The sequence below is a fragment of the Primulina eburnea genome, chromosome 3 (assembly GCF_022965805.1).
Source record: "Primulina eburnea isolate SZY01 chromosome 3, ASM2296580v1, whole genome shotgun sequence".
Taxonomy (NCBI): domain Eukaryota; kingdom Viridiplantae; phylum Streptophyta; class Magnoliopsida; order Lamiales; family Gesneriaceae; genus Primulina; species Primulina eburnea.
In genome coordinates, this window is record NC_133103.1 from 329,372 (window position 1) to 343,835 (window position 14,464).

Genomic DNA, 14,464 nt, shown 5'->3' on the forward strand with positions numbered 1-14,464 from the left:
AAATTTATGAAAACTTTTAAAGAATAGAGGCGACATTTTTTTACCACTAATTGTGTACTCATCGTTGATAATAGATTAATATTTTTGTATCATTAAAAAATATTACTATTCATGTTATATTTTATGTTTTAAATATAGATGTAGATATATATTAAGTTATCAAATTAATTTGATTTCAGATAAAGATATTGATATGAAAAATAGATATTTATATATTAATAATAAAAAGTTGATTTGATTTTATATGTAGGACTTGTTATTTTCGAAATTTTATATATATCATTTAACAACATTAGTCTATTATTGATGATACTTACAATATTTTTTTTCTCTCATTTTAGTACATCTTCTTTAGAAACTTTATTCTTCATTCACATTTCTATACGAATAAAGATATTTGGTTATTAATTATTGGAGTCTACGACTACAAGAAAGAATATGGTGTCATGCTTTGCGCATATTCGGATCCAAGTATAAATAAATGGTGTTGCACATAAAAATATCTGAAATAGTAGTGCCTCCATTTCATTCTATAATAATCCCTATAATTCATTTTTCTATGACATTGACTGATAATTGGATTTGTACATTTAAACATAAATAATAATAATAATAATAATAATAATAATAATAATAATAATGATAATCATTTGAACAGTGACAGTGAGTAAAACACTGGCAGTCTGTGTAGTTACCCTACCCATGCTCGCCTTTCATCATCCAACCACACGCAATATTATCGTTTCAAAAAAATAATATATATATATTGTTCTGGGAATGAATCACATGACAGTCATTAACATATCTTACAAAAATAAATTTGTGAAAAAAGTAGATATCTTTGTTTTTGTTTTTCACACAAAAAAATGTGTGAACGATATCCTAAAAAATAGTATTATCCGAGTCGTGTCACGTCGCCAGAGACTTGTTGTTTGTTTACGAGTAAACAAAATAACCAGTTCCGCCGCTCTTCCTACTTAACCTATTCATTTCACGCACACAGAAACACACATTTTGGGATCAGAATATCAATCTCTGCCCACTTCAATGGCATAAAAAAGAGAAATTTTTCCTCCACCAGAGAACAGGGACAAGGGTAAGAAAAGGGTTTCTTCACTCAGATCCCTCACTCTCTCCTCCATCTCTCTTTCTTGCATTTTGAGTGGAAAATGGGTGTCCAGAAGAGGTACATTACATCAGATGAGCTCAAAACCCACGACAAAAGAGGGGATCTTTGGATCTCAATTCAAGGGAAAGTGTACGATGTCTCAGAATGGGCGAAAGATCATCCTGGTGGCGAGTCACCGCTCTTGAATCTTGCGGGCCTAGATGCAACCGATGCATTTGTTGCTTATCATCCAGGCACAGCCTGGCAGTATCTTGACAAATTCTTTAACGGGTTTTATTTGGAAGACTATTCTGTGTCCGAGGTGTCCAAGGATTACAGAAAACTAGTGTATGAGTTCTCTAAACTGGGACTTTTCGAGAAGAAAGGCCACGGGGTTTTGATTTCAATGTGTTTTATGGCCTTGCTGTTTGCTGTCAGTGTTTATGGAGTGATTTTCTCTGAGGGCGTGCTGTTGCATTTGCTCTGTGGTGGTTTGGTGGGATGCCTTTGGATTCAGAGTGGTTGGATTGGGCATGATTCTGGTCATTATCAAGTGATGATGACTCGAAAACTCAACAGAGTTGCCCAGGTTCTGTCTGGGAATTGCCTCTCAGGAATCAGCATTGCTTGGTGGAAATGGAACCATAACGCTCACCACATCGCTTGCAACAGCCTCGACCACGATCCAGATCTTCAGCACATGCCGTTCTTCGCCGTGTCTTCCAGGTTATATAACTCAATCACTTCTTGCTTTTACGAGAGAAAAATGGAATTTGACACTTTGTCAAGATTCTTGGTTAGTTACCAGCATTGGACATTTTATCCCGTTATGTGTTTTGCTAGGATTAATTTGTATGCACAATCATTCTTCTTGTTGTTATCTAAGAGAAAAGTGCCCAATAGAGGGCAGGAGCTATTAGGATTGCTGGTGTTCTGGATTTGGTACCCTTTACTTGTTTCTTGTTTACCCAGTTGGGGAGAAAGGGTGGTGTTTGTCTTAGCGAGCTTCACGGTCACGTCTATTCAACATATTCAGTTCTGTTTGAACCATTTCTCATCTGATGTTTATCTTGGATTGCCTGATGGTAAAGACTGGTTCGAAAAGCAAACGACTGGAACTCTCAATATATCGTGCTCTTCTTGGATGGATTGGTTCCACGGTGGATTGCAATTCCAAATTGAACATCATTTGTTTCCTAGACTGCCTCGATGCCAACTCCGGAAAATCTCGCCCTTTGTGAGGGAACTCTGCAAGAAACATGGATTTCCTTATAACAGTGCATCGTTCTTGGAGGCAAATGTTATGACTGTGCAAACACTTAGAAATGCTGCGCTGCAGGCTCGGGATTTCTCCAAACCGGTTCCAAAAAATCTAGTCTGGGAAGCTGTCAACACTCACGGTTGAATCCAAGGAATGCTATCCACATTTCTCACAATTGGCTTGCGTTGTTTCTTGAACAATTTTTAAGTATGAGTCTGTTTCCATATTTTCTAGGATGCATCATCCTTGTTTGCCCAACAATGTTGAACATTTTATTCAGTACTTTGAGAGCTTCGAAATGTTTGTTTCAATAATTAGCTATGCTGTCTGATCTTGATTGCATGGAAGAACACATTTCTCAATTTATCATATGTTGCATCATATGTCATATATAATCTGGGTTCATTAGTTCTTTCTTGCAGTAGACGAATAGTTTGAGCAAATTTTATTTAGCTACTAAGTTTAAGCTCTCTGTCAAACAACTACAGACCCACAGTAAGTCACCAACAAGTATTTGGTAGTTAAGTTCAAGTTTAGTTTGGCTGCATTTTTATGGGAAACTTCTTTAGACAATGGCAGTGGACAGAGTTAACCAAATTCCATCCGATACAGCCTGTACATGATAAACTTTGATGAAAAAAAAAAATCTTTCTTTAAACATGCTTCCCGCTGCTTTGTTAATAATGAATACAGCTGTGAGTACACCGAGAAATGTGGTCCAAATCCAACGTAAAACATTAGGAGATGTTGTGATGATATTTACTTGTCAAGCAGAAATTGGATTCTAACATATATTGGATTAGTAGAATAAATTTCAGCCTTCACAGAATGTCAAGCAAACTTAAACAAGAATATTCTTCAATATGCCTTGCAGGCACAGTTGCAAATCTTTTAATTCAGAATGCATAACAAGTAATAACGATAAATATCATTTTTGTCAATAATTAATTCTGAAATTGAAACTATCAAAAACATATTTCAGGATAACGGGCCGGTGTTGTCTTGGTCCAATCAATCAATCAATAACCTTTTCAATTTTCTTTTATATATATTATTAAATTAAACGTGGAAAAATAGTGTACAATCATATGAGTGGGCAATGACTTTAACATTCGGACAACTCGGAGGAAAAAAATATGATATTAATAATAATAGACGTTGCCGTTGAGACATATTCAAAATTTGTAGTGGCTTTTTCTCTCGTTGTTATTATTATTTCCTTGGACAGCAATCATCTTTCTTTACATTGGTCGTACTAAATCAAGATTTGCATATGTTTAATGCCGAAGGAAGAAGAAAAAAACCGGAAATGCTGTGAATAGAAAAAAAAAAATAGAAAAAAATGCTCAATATGGAGGCAAAATGATTTAAGATCCTTGTATCAAACCAAATCATACTTTTCACACACAAATTGAATGGGAAGGTCCCATCCCTCACTTCATTTAAAAATGGGAGAATCATTGATTTTTTGACTACATATGTATCTAATTTTCGAGTCACAACGAGTCCATAAAAATCTCACTTATTTTGTGATAAACATGATTAAATACAACCCAAAAAATTGCCCGACAAGGAAGATGTTATATATTATATAATATTACTCAAAAGGTCCATTCGAAGATCTTGACTCTAAGACCAACCATGCACTTTGCTTTGGAGACGTTGGCAGCTGTTGAATTTACCTTGGGAACCACTCCCCGAATGCCTACACACTTCACTCTGATTCCGATCTTCTTCGTTTTCGACGTCTCAATCTTTATCCCCACCATCGTATCCACCACAATGCTCATGGGTAACCCGTTTCTCTTCTTAAGATCCGACCTCAATGTGTTGGCGGATTCTGTTTCCAGAACCTGAGAGTTCATCCCCATTGTGGTGTGAATTATGAACGTGGAGTCGGGCGAATTGGTGAACTTTGCGAAAGACCCGTTTGATAATTTTACTGAGTCATACTGTGCTGTGATGGACATGGGGCCGTAGAGAAATGCGATCTTTTTGTTGGGATTTTTGGCGGACAGGGTGAGGTTGAGCTTCGTGGTGAGGTAGGCGGAGGGAGTGGTGGTGAGGTTGAAGGAGGAGATTTTGAGGGAGGTGACGGAGAATAAAGGATAGTGGGGTTGGTAGAGTACGTAGAAGGCTGCGGCGGCGACGGAGGCAAGGATGAGGATGGCCAGGAGGAGGAGGGTGAACCAGAAGCAAGCGAGGCACAAGTAGCGGCGTACGTCCTTGCGAAGGTGCTTTGACGAGGGAGGAGGCCGGTTGGGGTGGCGTTTTGGGTTGTGGAGCTGCGTCTTAGTTGGGGGTGGTGGCGCGGCGGCGGCGGCATTTGGCTTGGTAGCTGGGTGAACTTTGTCGGTCATTTTGTAGTGGCTGGACGAATTAATCTGCTGTGAGCAATGCATTATAATTTCACATTTAAAGGAATGACAAATTTTGCATTACATTTTCATTTTCATTTTTTTTAAAAGTATTTTCTTAACAAACAACCAATTTATCCATCATTTCATTTTTTTAACAAGTCGCAATTTCTTTATAGAAAAAGTTCATTTAATTTATTAGCCCCCAGAATTTAATTTTTCGGTATCATCAACTCCTTACCAACTATTAAATGTTAAATTCTACAAACATTTTTTTGGACCAAGAAATAATGTTGTCTTTTAAAAAAGTAATTTATATACGTTAATCAAAGTGAAATAATCTATTACAAAAAACTCACGTTATATATGATGGTAGGTATACGTGTAATATAAATGTGAATAATTTACACAGCTTTTGAGTTTCCAGTAAATTCAATCTCTGACCTTTGTAGTATATACAGGTTTCATTGGAACCACACACTCAAGTCCGATCTGAATATTATTTCAATAAAAATACTGAAATTTATCGTCTCAAATTCGACTATTTCAATTTCATTTATTAGTTTTATGCTAATTCTTCAATAAACTACATATTTTAGTTTTTTGCAAAAAAAAAAAATTTAAAGTCGTATATCCAGCAATAAATTATCGACATTTCCTTGCTAGCTTAAATTTTTATTTTTATTTTTCGGATTGAAGCTTTATGTTCTATATTACTTTTATATATTTAGTTCTTAGTATTTGATACCCCCGGATGGAGGATGGGCTCGGCCCACTCCCGATAGCCCATCTCGAGGGAGGCCCAGCACTCAAAGGAGCACTTGAATCATCAGCGGGAGGTCATCCGGGAGGTCATCCCAGCCGACCTCCCAAAACAGCAGGACCGTCGATCAGAGAGGGCGGTTGAGGTCCCGTGCCGACCTCCCTTGCCGACCTCCCCGCGTGAAGCCGAGCTGACCTCCTACATAGAGATATCGGGACGATTGGAGATGCATTACCCGAGCTCCCTAGCCGACCTCCTATACCGAGCCGACCTCCAACCAAGCCGACCTCCCAGAAGGTGATAGAAGGACAATTGGAGACTCTCCGGCCGAGCTCCCGAGCCGAGCTCCAGGAGGTCCCAGCATCAGGCGGACTCATATCCACAAGAGTTCTTATTCAAACAATAAGCGCGTAGCCCACCCAGATCAAAGCCCAGAAAGGCAAAGCCCATCGGAGATCTAAGCAAATCTATCACGATATCTTATCAAATCTTCCGAAGATTCTGAGGATCCAATCCTACCAAAACTAGGACTCTATTGTTTCCCTATAAATATCAGGTTCATTTCATTATTTTATTCATTCATACTTTTTCACATTCTCTTTGCACACACAGTTTTCTCTCTCAGTTTTCTGACTTGAGCGTCGGAGGGGCTACGCCGGAACAACCTTCCGGCCCCCTTCTAACACTCTTGTTTGTGTTTCTGGATTTCGAGGTGTCTGATCCGAGCTCCCAAGGTGAAGATCCGACCTCCCAGACAGCGTTCAAACGTTTGGTCCGAGCTCTCCAAGCAGGATCTGACCTCCCAGCTAGCATCACCGATTTCAGCAATATCAATTGGCGCCGTCTGTGGGAATACTGAGAAGACGTAGACATGTGGGGACGAACAGGTATAAGAACAGGCCCTGCACGTGGTAACCGAGGTCGCGGAGGTGGCAACCAGGGCCATGCAGATGGTGACCGGGCTCCCGGAGGTGGCCAAAGCCGAGGTGTGGCTGATCTTAGTCTAGACCAATTGGCCCAGTTAATTAATAGGTCTGTAAATGAGGCCTCCGTCGAAATCGTACTCCATCACCACCGCCACAACAACCTCCTCCTCCTCCTCCTCCTCCTCCTCCTCCCCCTCTTCCCGACCATATGGAAGCCATTTGGGAGGAAGTCAGGAGGCTTGGCAGGCGAATGGGGGGCCGACCTCCCGTATTGGACAGAGAAAGCCCACTCTCCCTCGAGATACTGAATGAAGACCTCCCCGTTAATTTCCGCCAACCAACCGTCAAGGATTATGATGGAAGTACTGACCCCGAAGAACACCTTGGAAGGTTCAATAATTCTGCTTTGCTTCATCGATACTCAGATGGGGTCAAATGCCGGGGTCTTCCTTACCACCCTAGTAGGACCCGCCCAGAGGTGGTTCGATTTGCTCCCGCCACATTCCATTACCAGCTTTCGAGAATTCAGCACCCTATTCATAAACCAGTATGCTACAAGTAAGAAATACTTGAAAACCTCATTGGGCCTATTCAATTTGAAACAAGGAGATACAGATTCGCTGAGGGACTTCATTAGACGATTCAACAGTGCGGCCTTGGAGGGTCCCAGCTGCAGCAACAGAAACCTTGGTAAATGCTTTCACGCAAGGGCTCCGAGGGGGACAATTTTTCAATTCCTTGGTCAAGAAACCCCCTCAAAGTTATGATGAGCTCCTGAGCCGAGCTGAGAAATACGTGAATCTTGAGGATGCACAAAGGCAAAGGCGAGTGGATATCCGACCCGATGATAAAAATAAGGGCAAAGAGAAAGTGGAACCAAGTAGGAAAAGGCCTGCAGAAAGACAGAGGAACGGAGCCGAGGTCCTGGACCTTTCCCTTATGCCCCGTTGGCCATGAGTTTGGAAAGAGCCATGGCCAATTTGCGAAGAAAGAAGAAAGTTAGAGCGCCCAAAACAAGCTGAAAAGGGGCCACGTTTACCTCCCTCAGATAAGTTCTGTGAGTTCCATCAAGAGTATGGCCATGTTACGAATGATTGCCAGTAAATTAGGTGAGGAGGTCCAAAGGATCATGCAGAGAGACCCTCACATGAAGAACCTCTTAGCCCGACCAGAGGGAAGGTACCGAGATGATAGACGAGATCGAGGACCTCCTGGGGTGAATCAGAGGCCACAAACCCGGGAGAACCGACCCAACCGAGGGGGTCGAGATGACCCCCGCAACATCAAGGCCCTCAGGTTCAGCAAATTGCTAATGATCCGACCAGAGGTACAATTCATATGATAACGGGCGGCGCCACTGACGGAGATTCAGGCAGAGCTCGTAAAGCTCATGGTCGGAGATTGGAAAATATGGGGTTAGACCTTGCCCCCAAAGATGACCCCGTCATTGGCTTCGGGCCAGATGATATGAAAGGTGTTATGGCACCTCATAACGACGCCTTACTGGTCACTCTTACTATCGCCAACTATGACGTCGCAAGAATCTTTGTTGACACCGGAAGCTCAGTTAACGTTCTTTTCAAAGAACCCTGGACCAAATGAAAGTGGAAGGTTTCGAGTTTGATCATATCTCTACGCCTTTATTTGGCTTCACAGGACATGCGGTCCAAACTGTAGGGCAAATCATGCTCCCCTTATCCCTAGGGACGGGACCTCACCGCATCACAAAAATGACATGTTTTACTGTGGTGGATGCCCCCTCTTCCTACAACGGAATACTTGGCCGACCTGCCCTGGCCGACTTCCGAGCTGTAAGCTCTACCTATCATCAAAAGCTGAAATATCCTGTAGGGAATGAAGTAGGAGTCATCAGGGGGGATCAGAAATCCTCTCGACGATGCTATGTGGATGAGGTAAGGCAAGAAGTCAAAAGATCTCGGACAGAGGTAGGGATGATTGTGGCCCAACCAAATATGACCTCCAGAAGAGAGGTTCAGCTCACCTCGGAAGAGGAGCCAGAAACGGTGGAAATAGGGGTCCAACGAGAGTGTCAGGGTGGCGGCTGATCTTGATCCTGAAATTAAGCATGATCTGCTGGCTTGTCTGAAAGCTAATGTTGATGTATTTGCTTGGTCCTCACAAGAGCTTCGTGGGATCAGCCCCGGGATAATGGAGCACCACCTCAACACTCTTCCTGAAGCTCGGCCAGTCAAACAGAAGAAAAGGCATTTTGGTCCGAGAAGGACAAGGTAATAAAAGAACAAGTAGACGAACTCCTTAAGGCAGGACATATTAGGGAGGTCTTTTTCCCTACATGGCTATCAAATGTTGTCCTGGTCCCCAAGAGCTCGGGGAAAGTGGAGAATGTGCGTCGACTTCAGGGATCTTAATAAGGCTTGTCCAAAGGATTGTTACCCCTTGCCGAGGATTGACCAACTGGTAGACTCCACCGCAGGTCATCAATACTTATGTTTGATGGATGCTTATCAGGGATACCATCAGATCCCCCTAGCAGAAGAAGACCAGGACAAAGTGAGTTTCATCACCTCCGAAGGGACGTTTTGCTATGTGGTGATGCCTTTCGGATTTAAAAAATGCGGGAGCCACTTATCAGAGGCTCATGGATAAGGTCTTCTCAATTCAGATAGGAAGGAATGTGGAGGTCTACGTGGACGATATTTTGGTAAAGTCCAAGAATCCGACGGACCTTATAGCCGACCTCCGTGAGACCTTTGCCACTCTGAGGTCTTATGGGTTTAAAGCTAAACCCACAGAAGTGCACTTTTGGGGTCAAAAGCGGAAAGTTCCTGGGATATATGGTAACAGAGAGGGGGATTGAAGCCAACCCCGAGAAGGTAAAGGCCATCCAATCCATGTCACCTCCTGGGGAATCTCCAAGAGGTCCAGAAGCTTGCCGGAAGAATCGCGGCTTATCACGGTTCATTTCGAGGGCGGCACACCGAAGTCTGCCTTTCTTCCGAGTTCTCAGAAAGGCCAAAAAATTTGAATGGGATGCAGAGTGCACGAAGGCATTCGAAGACCTGAAGACATATCTGGCTGAGCTCCGATACTAGCAAAGCCATCAGCAGGGAAGTCAGTTGTATGTTATCTATCAGCCACCGAAGCAGCTGTGAGCTCAGTCCTGGTCAGACAAAAGGGCACCGAGCAGAATCCCGTATATTATATATCCCATGCACTCAAAGGAGCTGAGCTCAGATATACGACAGTGGAAAAACTTGCTTTGGCCTGATCACCAGGCTCGGAGACTGAGACCTTACTTTTGTCTCATCCTATTATGGTCCTCACTAACAGCCCTCTCGGAAAGATATGACTCATGCTGATATCATCCAGGAAGGTTGGTAAAGTGGACCACCGAATTGGGAGAATATGACATTCAATATGGACCTCTGAACCGCAATCAAAGCGCAGGCCTTGGCCGATTTCTTGGCCGAGACTTTGCATGTGGAGATGGAAGACCTTTGGAAGGTCTATTGGATGGTTCATCCACCAATTGAAGGCAGCGGAGTAGTGGTGTGTTATTATCTCTCCAAAAGGGGACGAACTAAGTTAGCCGTGAGACTAGACTTTAGGGCATCCAACAATGAGGCTGAATACGAAGCTTCTTAGCGGGTCTAAGAGCAGCACGGCAGGTCGGCGCTGCTCGGGTCCACATCTTCTCTGATTCTCAGCTGGTGGCCCACCAGATGAATGGATCCTACGACATCAAGAATGAGAGATGATAGAATACGTAAAAAGCAGTGGAAGCAGCTAAAGAAACTCTTTACAGAATTGGTTTTTAAGCAGATCCCCCGGGAGGAGAAGGAGGGAGCCGACGCCCTTGTAAAATGGCCAGCTCGCTCCACAGTGGAAATCAAGAGAGGTGGTGGTCCAAGTAGAGCTAAGCCCTTCTGTGCACTAACCAACTCCTGAACACGAAGACAATGACTGGCGCGCCGAGTTGTTGGATTACCATGAAAGTGGGGTGCTCCCCGAAGATCCGAAGAAGGCTTACAGGATGAAACGAGAGAAGCCTTCGATTTGTAATGGTTAACGGAACTCTTTACAAGAGGTCAGCCTCTCGGCCTCTCCTCAAATGTTTGGGTCCCAAGCAATCTGACTATGTACTGAGGAGATACATGGAGGCTGTTGTGGAAATCACTTGGGGCCTTACTTTCTTGCACGGAAGGCACTCTTGGCCGGATATTTCTGGCCCACTATGTTAAAAGACGCTCTAGCCATCGTCATCTCATGCGACAGCTGCCAACGTCATGGTAGGCTCCAACATCAACCAGCTGCATTAATGAAGAGTATTGTGGCGGCGTGCCCGTTTGACCAATGGGGGATCGACATTGTGGGACCTTTTCCCCCTGCCCCAGCTCAGAAAAATTTTTGCTCGTAGCCATAGATTATTTCTCAAAATGGGTAGAGGCTGAGGCTTTGGCTAAGATAACTGAAAATGAGGGTACTCAAATTTCTCTGGAAGAACATCGTCTGCAGGTTTGGGGTCCCGAGGAAGTTGATATCCGACAACGGAAGGCAATTTCAAGGAAGCCGGATCCAAAGCCTGGTGTAAAGAGATGAAGATCAAGCAGCACTTCACCTCCGTGGCCTACCCTCAATGCAATGGCCAAGTGGAGGTCACCAACAGATCCTTAGTGCAGAGCCTGAAGACCAGACTCGGGAGCGCGAAAGGTAATTGGGTGGAGGAACTCCCCAGCGTGCTTTGGTCATACAGGACCACCCCAAAAATAGCACGGGGGAGGACGCCTTTCAGCCTAGTCTATGGAAATGAAGCCGTGCTCCGGCGGAGATCGGTGAAGAGTCACCTCGCGTCACATTCTATGATGAGCAAAACAATGAGAGACGAGCAGCAGACTTGGATTTCGTGGAAGAAAAAAGAGAAGCCGCGGCCATAAGAATGGAAGCTTACAAGAGACGCATAGCCCAGTCCTACAACAAAAAGGTCATTCAGAGGAGCTTCCAGGTGGGGGACTTAGTCTTTAAGAAGGTTCAGGAAGAGAAGGTCGGAAAGCTCGATCCAAAATGGAAGGGCCTTTTAAAGTGGTGGAAAAGCTCAGCTCGGGTGCCTACTACTTAGAAGACGGGACAGGGAAGAAATTGAAGAGGCCGTGGAATGCTTATCACCTTCGCAAATATTATGCTTAGATATTGCTAGAAGCTTAGTTTTTTTTTGTGTCATTTACTTTCAATGCAAGGACGTCAGGTTTTGAGCTTTATTCAGATACATTAATAAAATTATGCATTTTGTTTAGAAATTTATTGCAGATAAGGGTTTTCACCCTCAGTCAGTATCAGGAGCACAGAGCTCACCTCATCTTGGTAACGCCAAGTATGAGAAGGGTTTTCACCCTCAGTCAGTATCAGGAGCCAAAGAGCTCACCTCATCTGGTCACGCCAAGTATGAGAAGGTTTCACCCTCAGTCAGATCAGGAGCCCAGAGCTCAACCCATCTGGTCCGCCAAGTATGAGAAGGGTTATCACCCTCAGTCAGTTCAGGAGCCCAGAGACTCACCTCATCTTGGTCACGCCCAAGAATGAGAGGGGTTTTCACCCTCAGTCAGATCAGGAGCCCAGAGCTCACCTAATCTTGTAACGCAAAGTATGAGAAGGGTTTTCACCCTCAGTCAGTTCAGGAGCCCAGAGCTCACCTCATCTTGGTCACGCCAAGTATGAGAAGGGTTTTCACCCTCAGTCAGTCAGGAGCCCAGAGCTCACCTCATCTTGGTCACGCCAAGTATGAGAAGGGTTTTCACCCTCAGTCAGATCAGGAGCCCAGAGCTCACCTCATCTTGGTCACGCCAAGTATGAGGGTTTTCACCCTCAGTCAGTTCAGGAGCCCAGAGCTCACCTCATCTTGGTCACGCCAAGTATGAGAAGGGTTTTCACCCTCAGTCAGATCAGGAGCCCAGAGCTCACCTCATCTTGGTCACGCCAAGTATGAGAAGGGTTTTCACCCTCAGTCAGATCAGGAGCCCAGAGCTCACCTCATCTTGGTCACGCCAAGTATGAGAAGGGTTTTCACCCTCAGTCAGTTCAGGAGCCCAGAGCTCACCTCATCTTGGTCACGCCAAGTATGAGAAGGGTTTTCACCCTCAGTCATCAGGAGCCCAGAGCTCACCTCATCTTGGTCACGCCAAGTATGAGAAGGGTTTTCACCCTCAGTCAGTCAGGAGCCCAGAGCTCACCTCATCTTGGTCACGCCAAGTATGAGAAGGGTTTTCACCCTCAGTCAGATCAGGAGCCCAGAGCTCACCTCATCTTGGTCACGCCAAGTATGATAAGGGTTTTCACCCTCAGTCAGTTCAGGAGCCCAGAGCTCACCTCATCTTGGTCACGCCAAGTATGAGAAGGGTTTTCACCCTCAGTCAGTTCAGGAGCCCAGAGCTCACCTCATCTTGGTCACGCCAAGTATGAGAAGGGTTTTCACCCTCAGTCAGATCAGGAGCCCAGAGCTCACCTCATCTTGGTCACGCCAAGTATGAGAAGGGTTTTCACCCTCAGTCAGTCAGGAGCCCAGAGCTCACCTCATCTTGGTCACGCCAAGTATGAGAAGGGTTTTCACCCTCAGTCAGTTCAGGAGCCCAGAGCTCACCTCATCTTGGTCACGCCAAGTATGAGAAGGGTTTTCACCCTCAGTCAGATCAGGAGCGCCTAAACGAGCACATACTGGCAAAATTGTCACAACTGTCACCCCTCTCAGGTACAAATCCCTTATCCAACATTTCACAAAAGACCCAAGCCTCTGTAAGTCTGCACTCTGCGCCAAGCAAGAGATTACTGTATTCCAGAAACAATTACTCTGCTGACCCATCTCCTAAACAAACTCAACCCCATTTTCATATCTCCACACCTACAAAATCCACGAATTACCAAGTTCCAAGAGATCACATCGGGCTACACATTTCATCAAACACCCTCTTCGCGTCCCTCATTTCGCTCACAATTCACACACAACTCCAACAACCCAATTCTTATACTCCAAATCTCTCGAACCCAAACACAAGAACTTCTTTGTAGACTCCTAGGCCCAATTTAACTTCCCGGAGATTGGCGCAAGCTTTGAGGAGAGGTCAAATGTGAATTCATCAGGCGAAATGCCACGGCGTTTCATGTTGGAAAACATATTATGGAATCAATGAAAGGACCACAAAGGGAGTATCCTTTGATCACGGAGTTGAAGAGAAGGATGTTAGGATTAGGGGACTGAAGGAAAACACGATGTGTCATAAGGCATTTGTTAAGCGAAGGCATATGGAAATGAAGTGGGAGAGGAGTTGGTTGGAGTAGTGGAGATGGTGGCGAAGGAAGTATCCATGTATTTCTCCAAATCGGGTTCTAGTATGACGAGCATGGAGAAGCGGAGAAGCTCCGTTCCACCTCTCTTGCCTACTTCCTCGACTCATGGCATTCGGAGTAGTCAAGCTCCCTCTCAAAATTTGATAGGTAGCCTCATTCTCACGAAGCACGCTGTCTAAATGAAAGATAGCCCTCTTGACTTTGAAACCTCACCATTGCAAGCCGATGATCCACAACACCGTATCTTTTCAATTTTTTTCTTCTTATGAATGAAGGAGCAATAATGGCCCGATTCAAACATGTCATTGGAGACGTTTTAATTTATATACCAGGAATTGATATATTATGGCACAAAGTCAGTTGATTTATTTTCGTCCATTCTTACTTAAAATAAAAAATAATATATTTTCATGAATTGATTCTGACCGAAGATATGTCGTACAAAATTAACATGTTATGTAATTTTTGAGTTAAAATTTTCTTTCTCTTAATTTACGAGTAATTATGGATTTTACAAATTTTAAGTTTTTCAATATTTGATCTATTTTTTCCTAACATTAGTTTAATTAAAATTCATATATTTAAATAATGAGTTTGGAAATTGAATGTTAAATATTATATAGATATAGATTGGTTGAGTTTTTTTTTTTTTTTGCTTTAACCTAGTTTGAACATGCGTACATTGAATCCTCTATTGGTTTATATTACAATGTTCTCGGGTCGGACTTTCCA

General features: G+C 43.7%; 3 protein-coding genes across 3 annotated transcripts; 2 read left to right on the top strand and 1 right to left on the bottom strand.

Moving 5' to 3' along the window:
- The first annotated feature begins 927 nt into the window (after window positions 1-927).
- LOC140825004 (acyl-lipid (9-3)-desaturase-like) lies at window positions 928-2,686 on the top strand. The gene has a single exon (XM_073186469.1). It carries the CDS (start codon window positions 1,170-1,172, stop codon window positions 2,511-2,513), a length of 1,344 nt encoding a protein of 447 aa, XP_073042570.1. The 5' UTR covers window positions 928-1,169; the 3' UTR covers window positions 2,514-2,686.
- Window positions 2,687-3,875: 1,189 nt separating this feature from the next.
- LOC140825007 (NDR1/HIN1-like protein 13) lies at window positions 3,876-4,761 on the bottom strand. Its single transcript, XM_073186476.1, has one exon. It carries the CDS (start codon window positions 4,727-4,729, stop codon window positions 3,971-3,973), a length of 759 nt encoding a protein of 252 aa, XP_073042577.1. The 5' UTR covers window positions 4,730-4,761; the 3' UTR covers window positions 3,876-3,970.
- A 2,729-nt stretch (window positions 4,762-7,490) lies between these two features.
- LOC140828599 (uncharacterized) lies at window positions 7,491-8,017 on the top strand. The gene is made up of 2 exons (XM_073191539.1): window positions 7,491-7,631; window positions 7,718-8,017. The coding sequence occupies exons 1-2, from the start codon at window positions 7,491-7,493 to the stop codon at window positions 8,015-8,017; spliced, it is 441 nt and encodes a 146-aa protein (XP_073047640.1).
- Window positions 8,018-14,464: the final 6,447 nt, after the last annotated feature.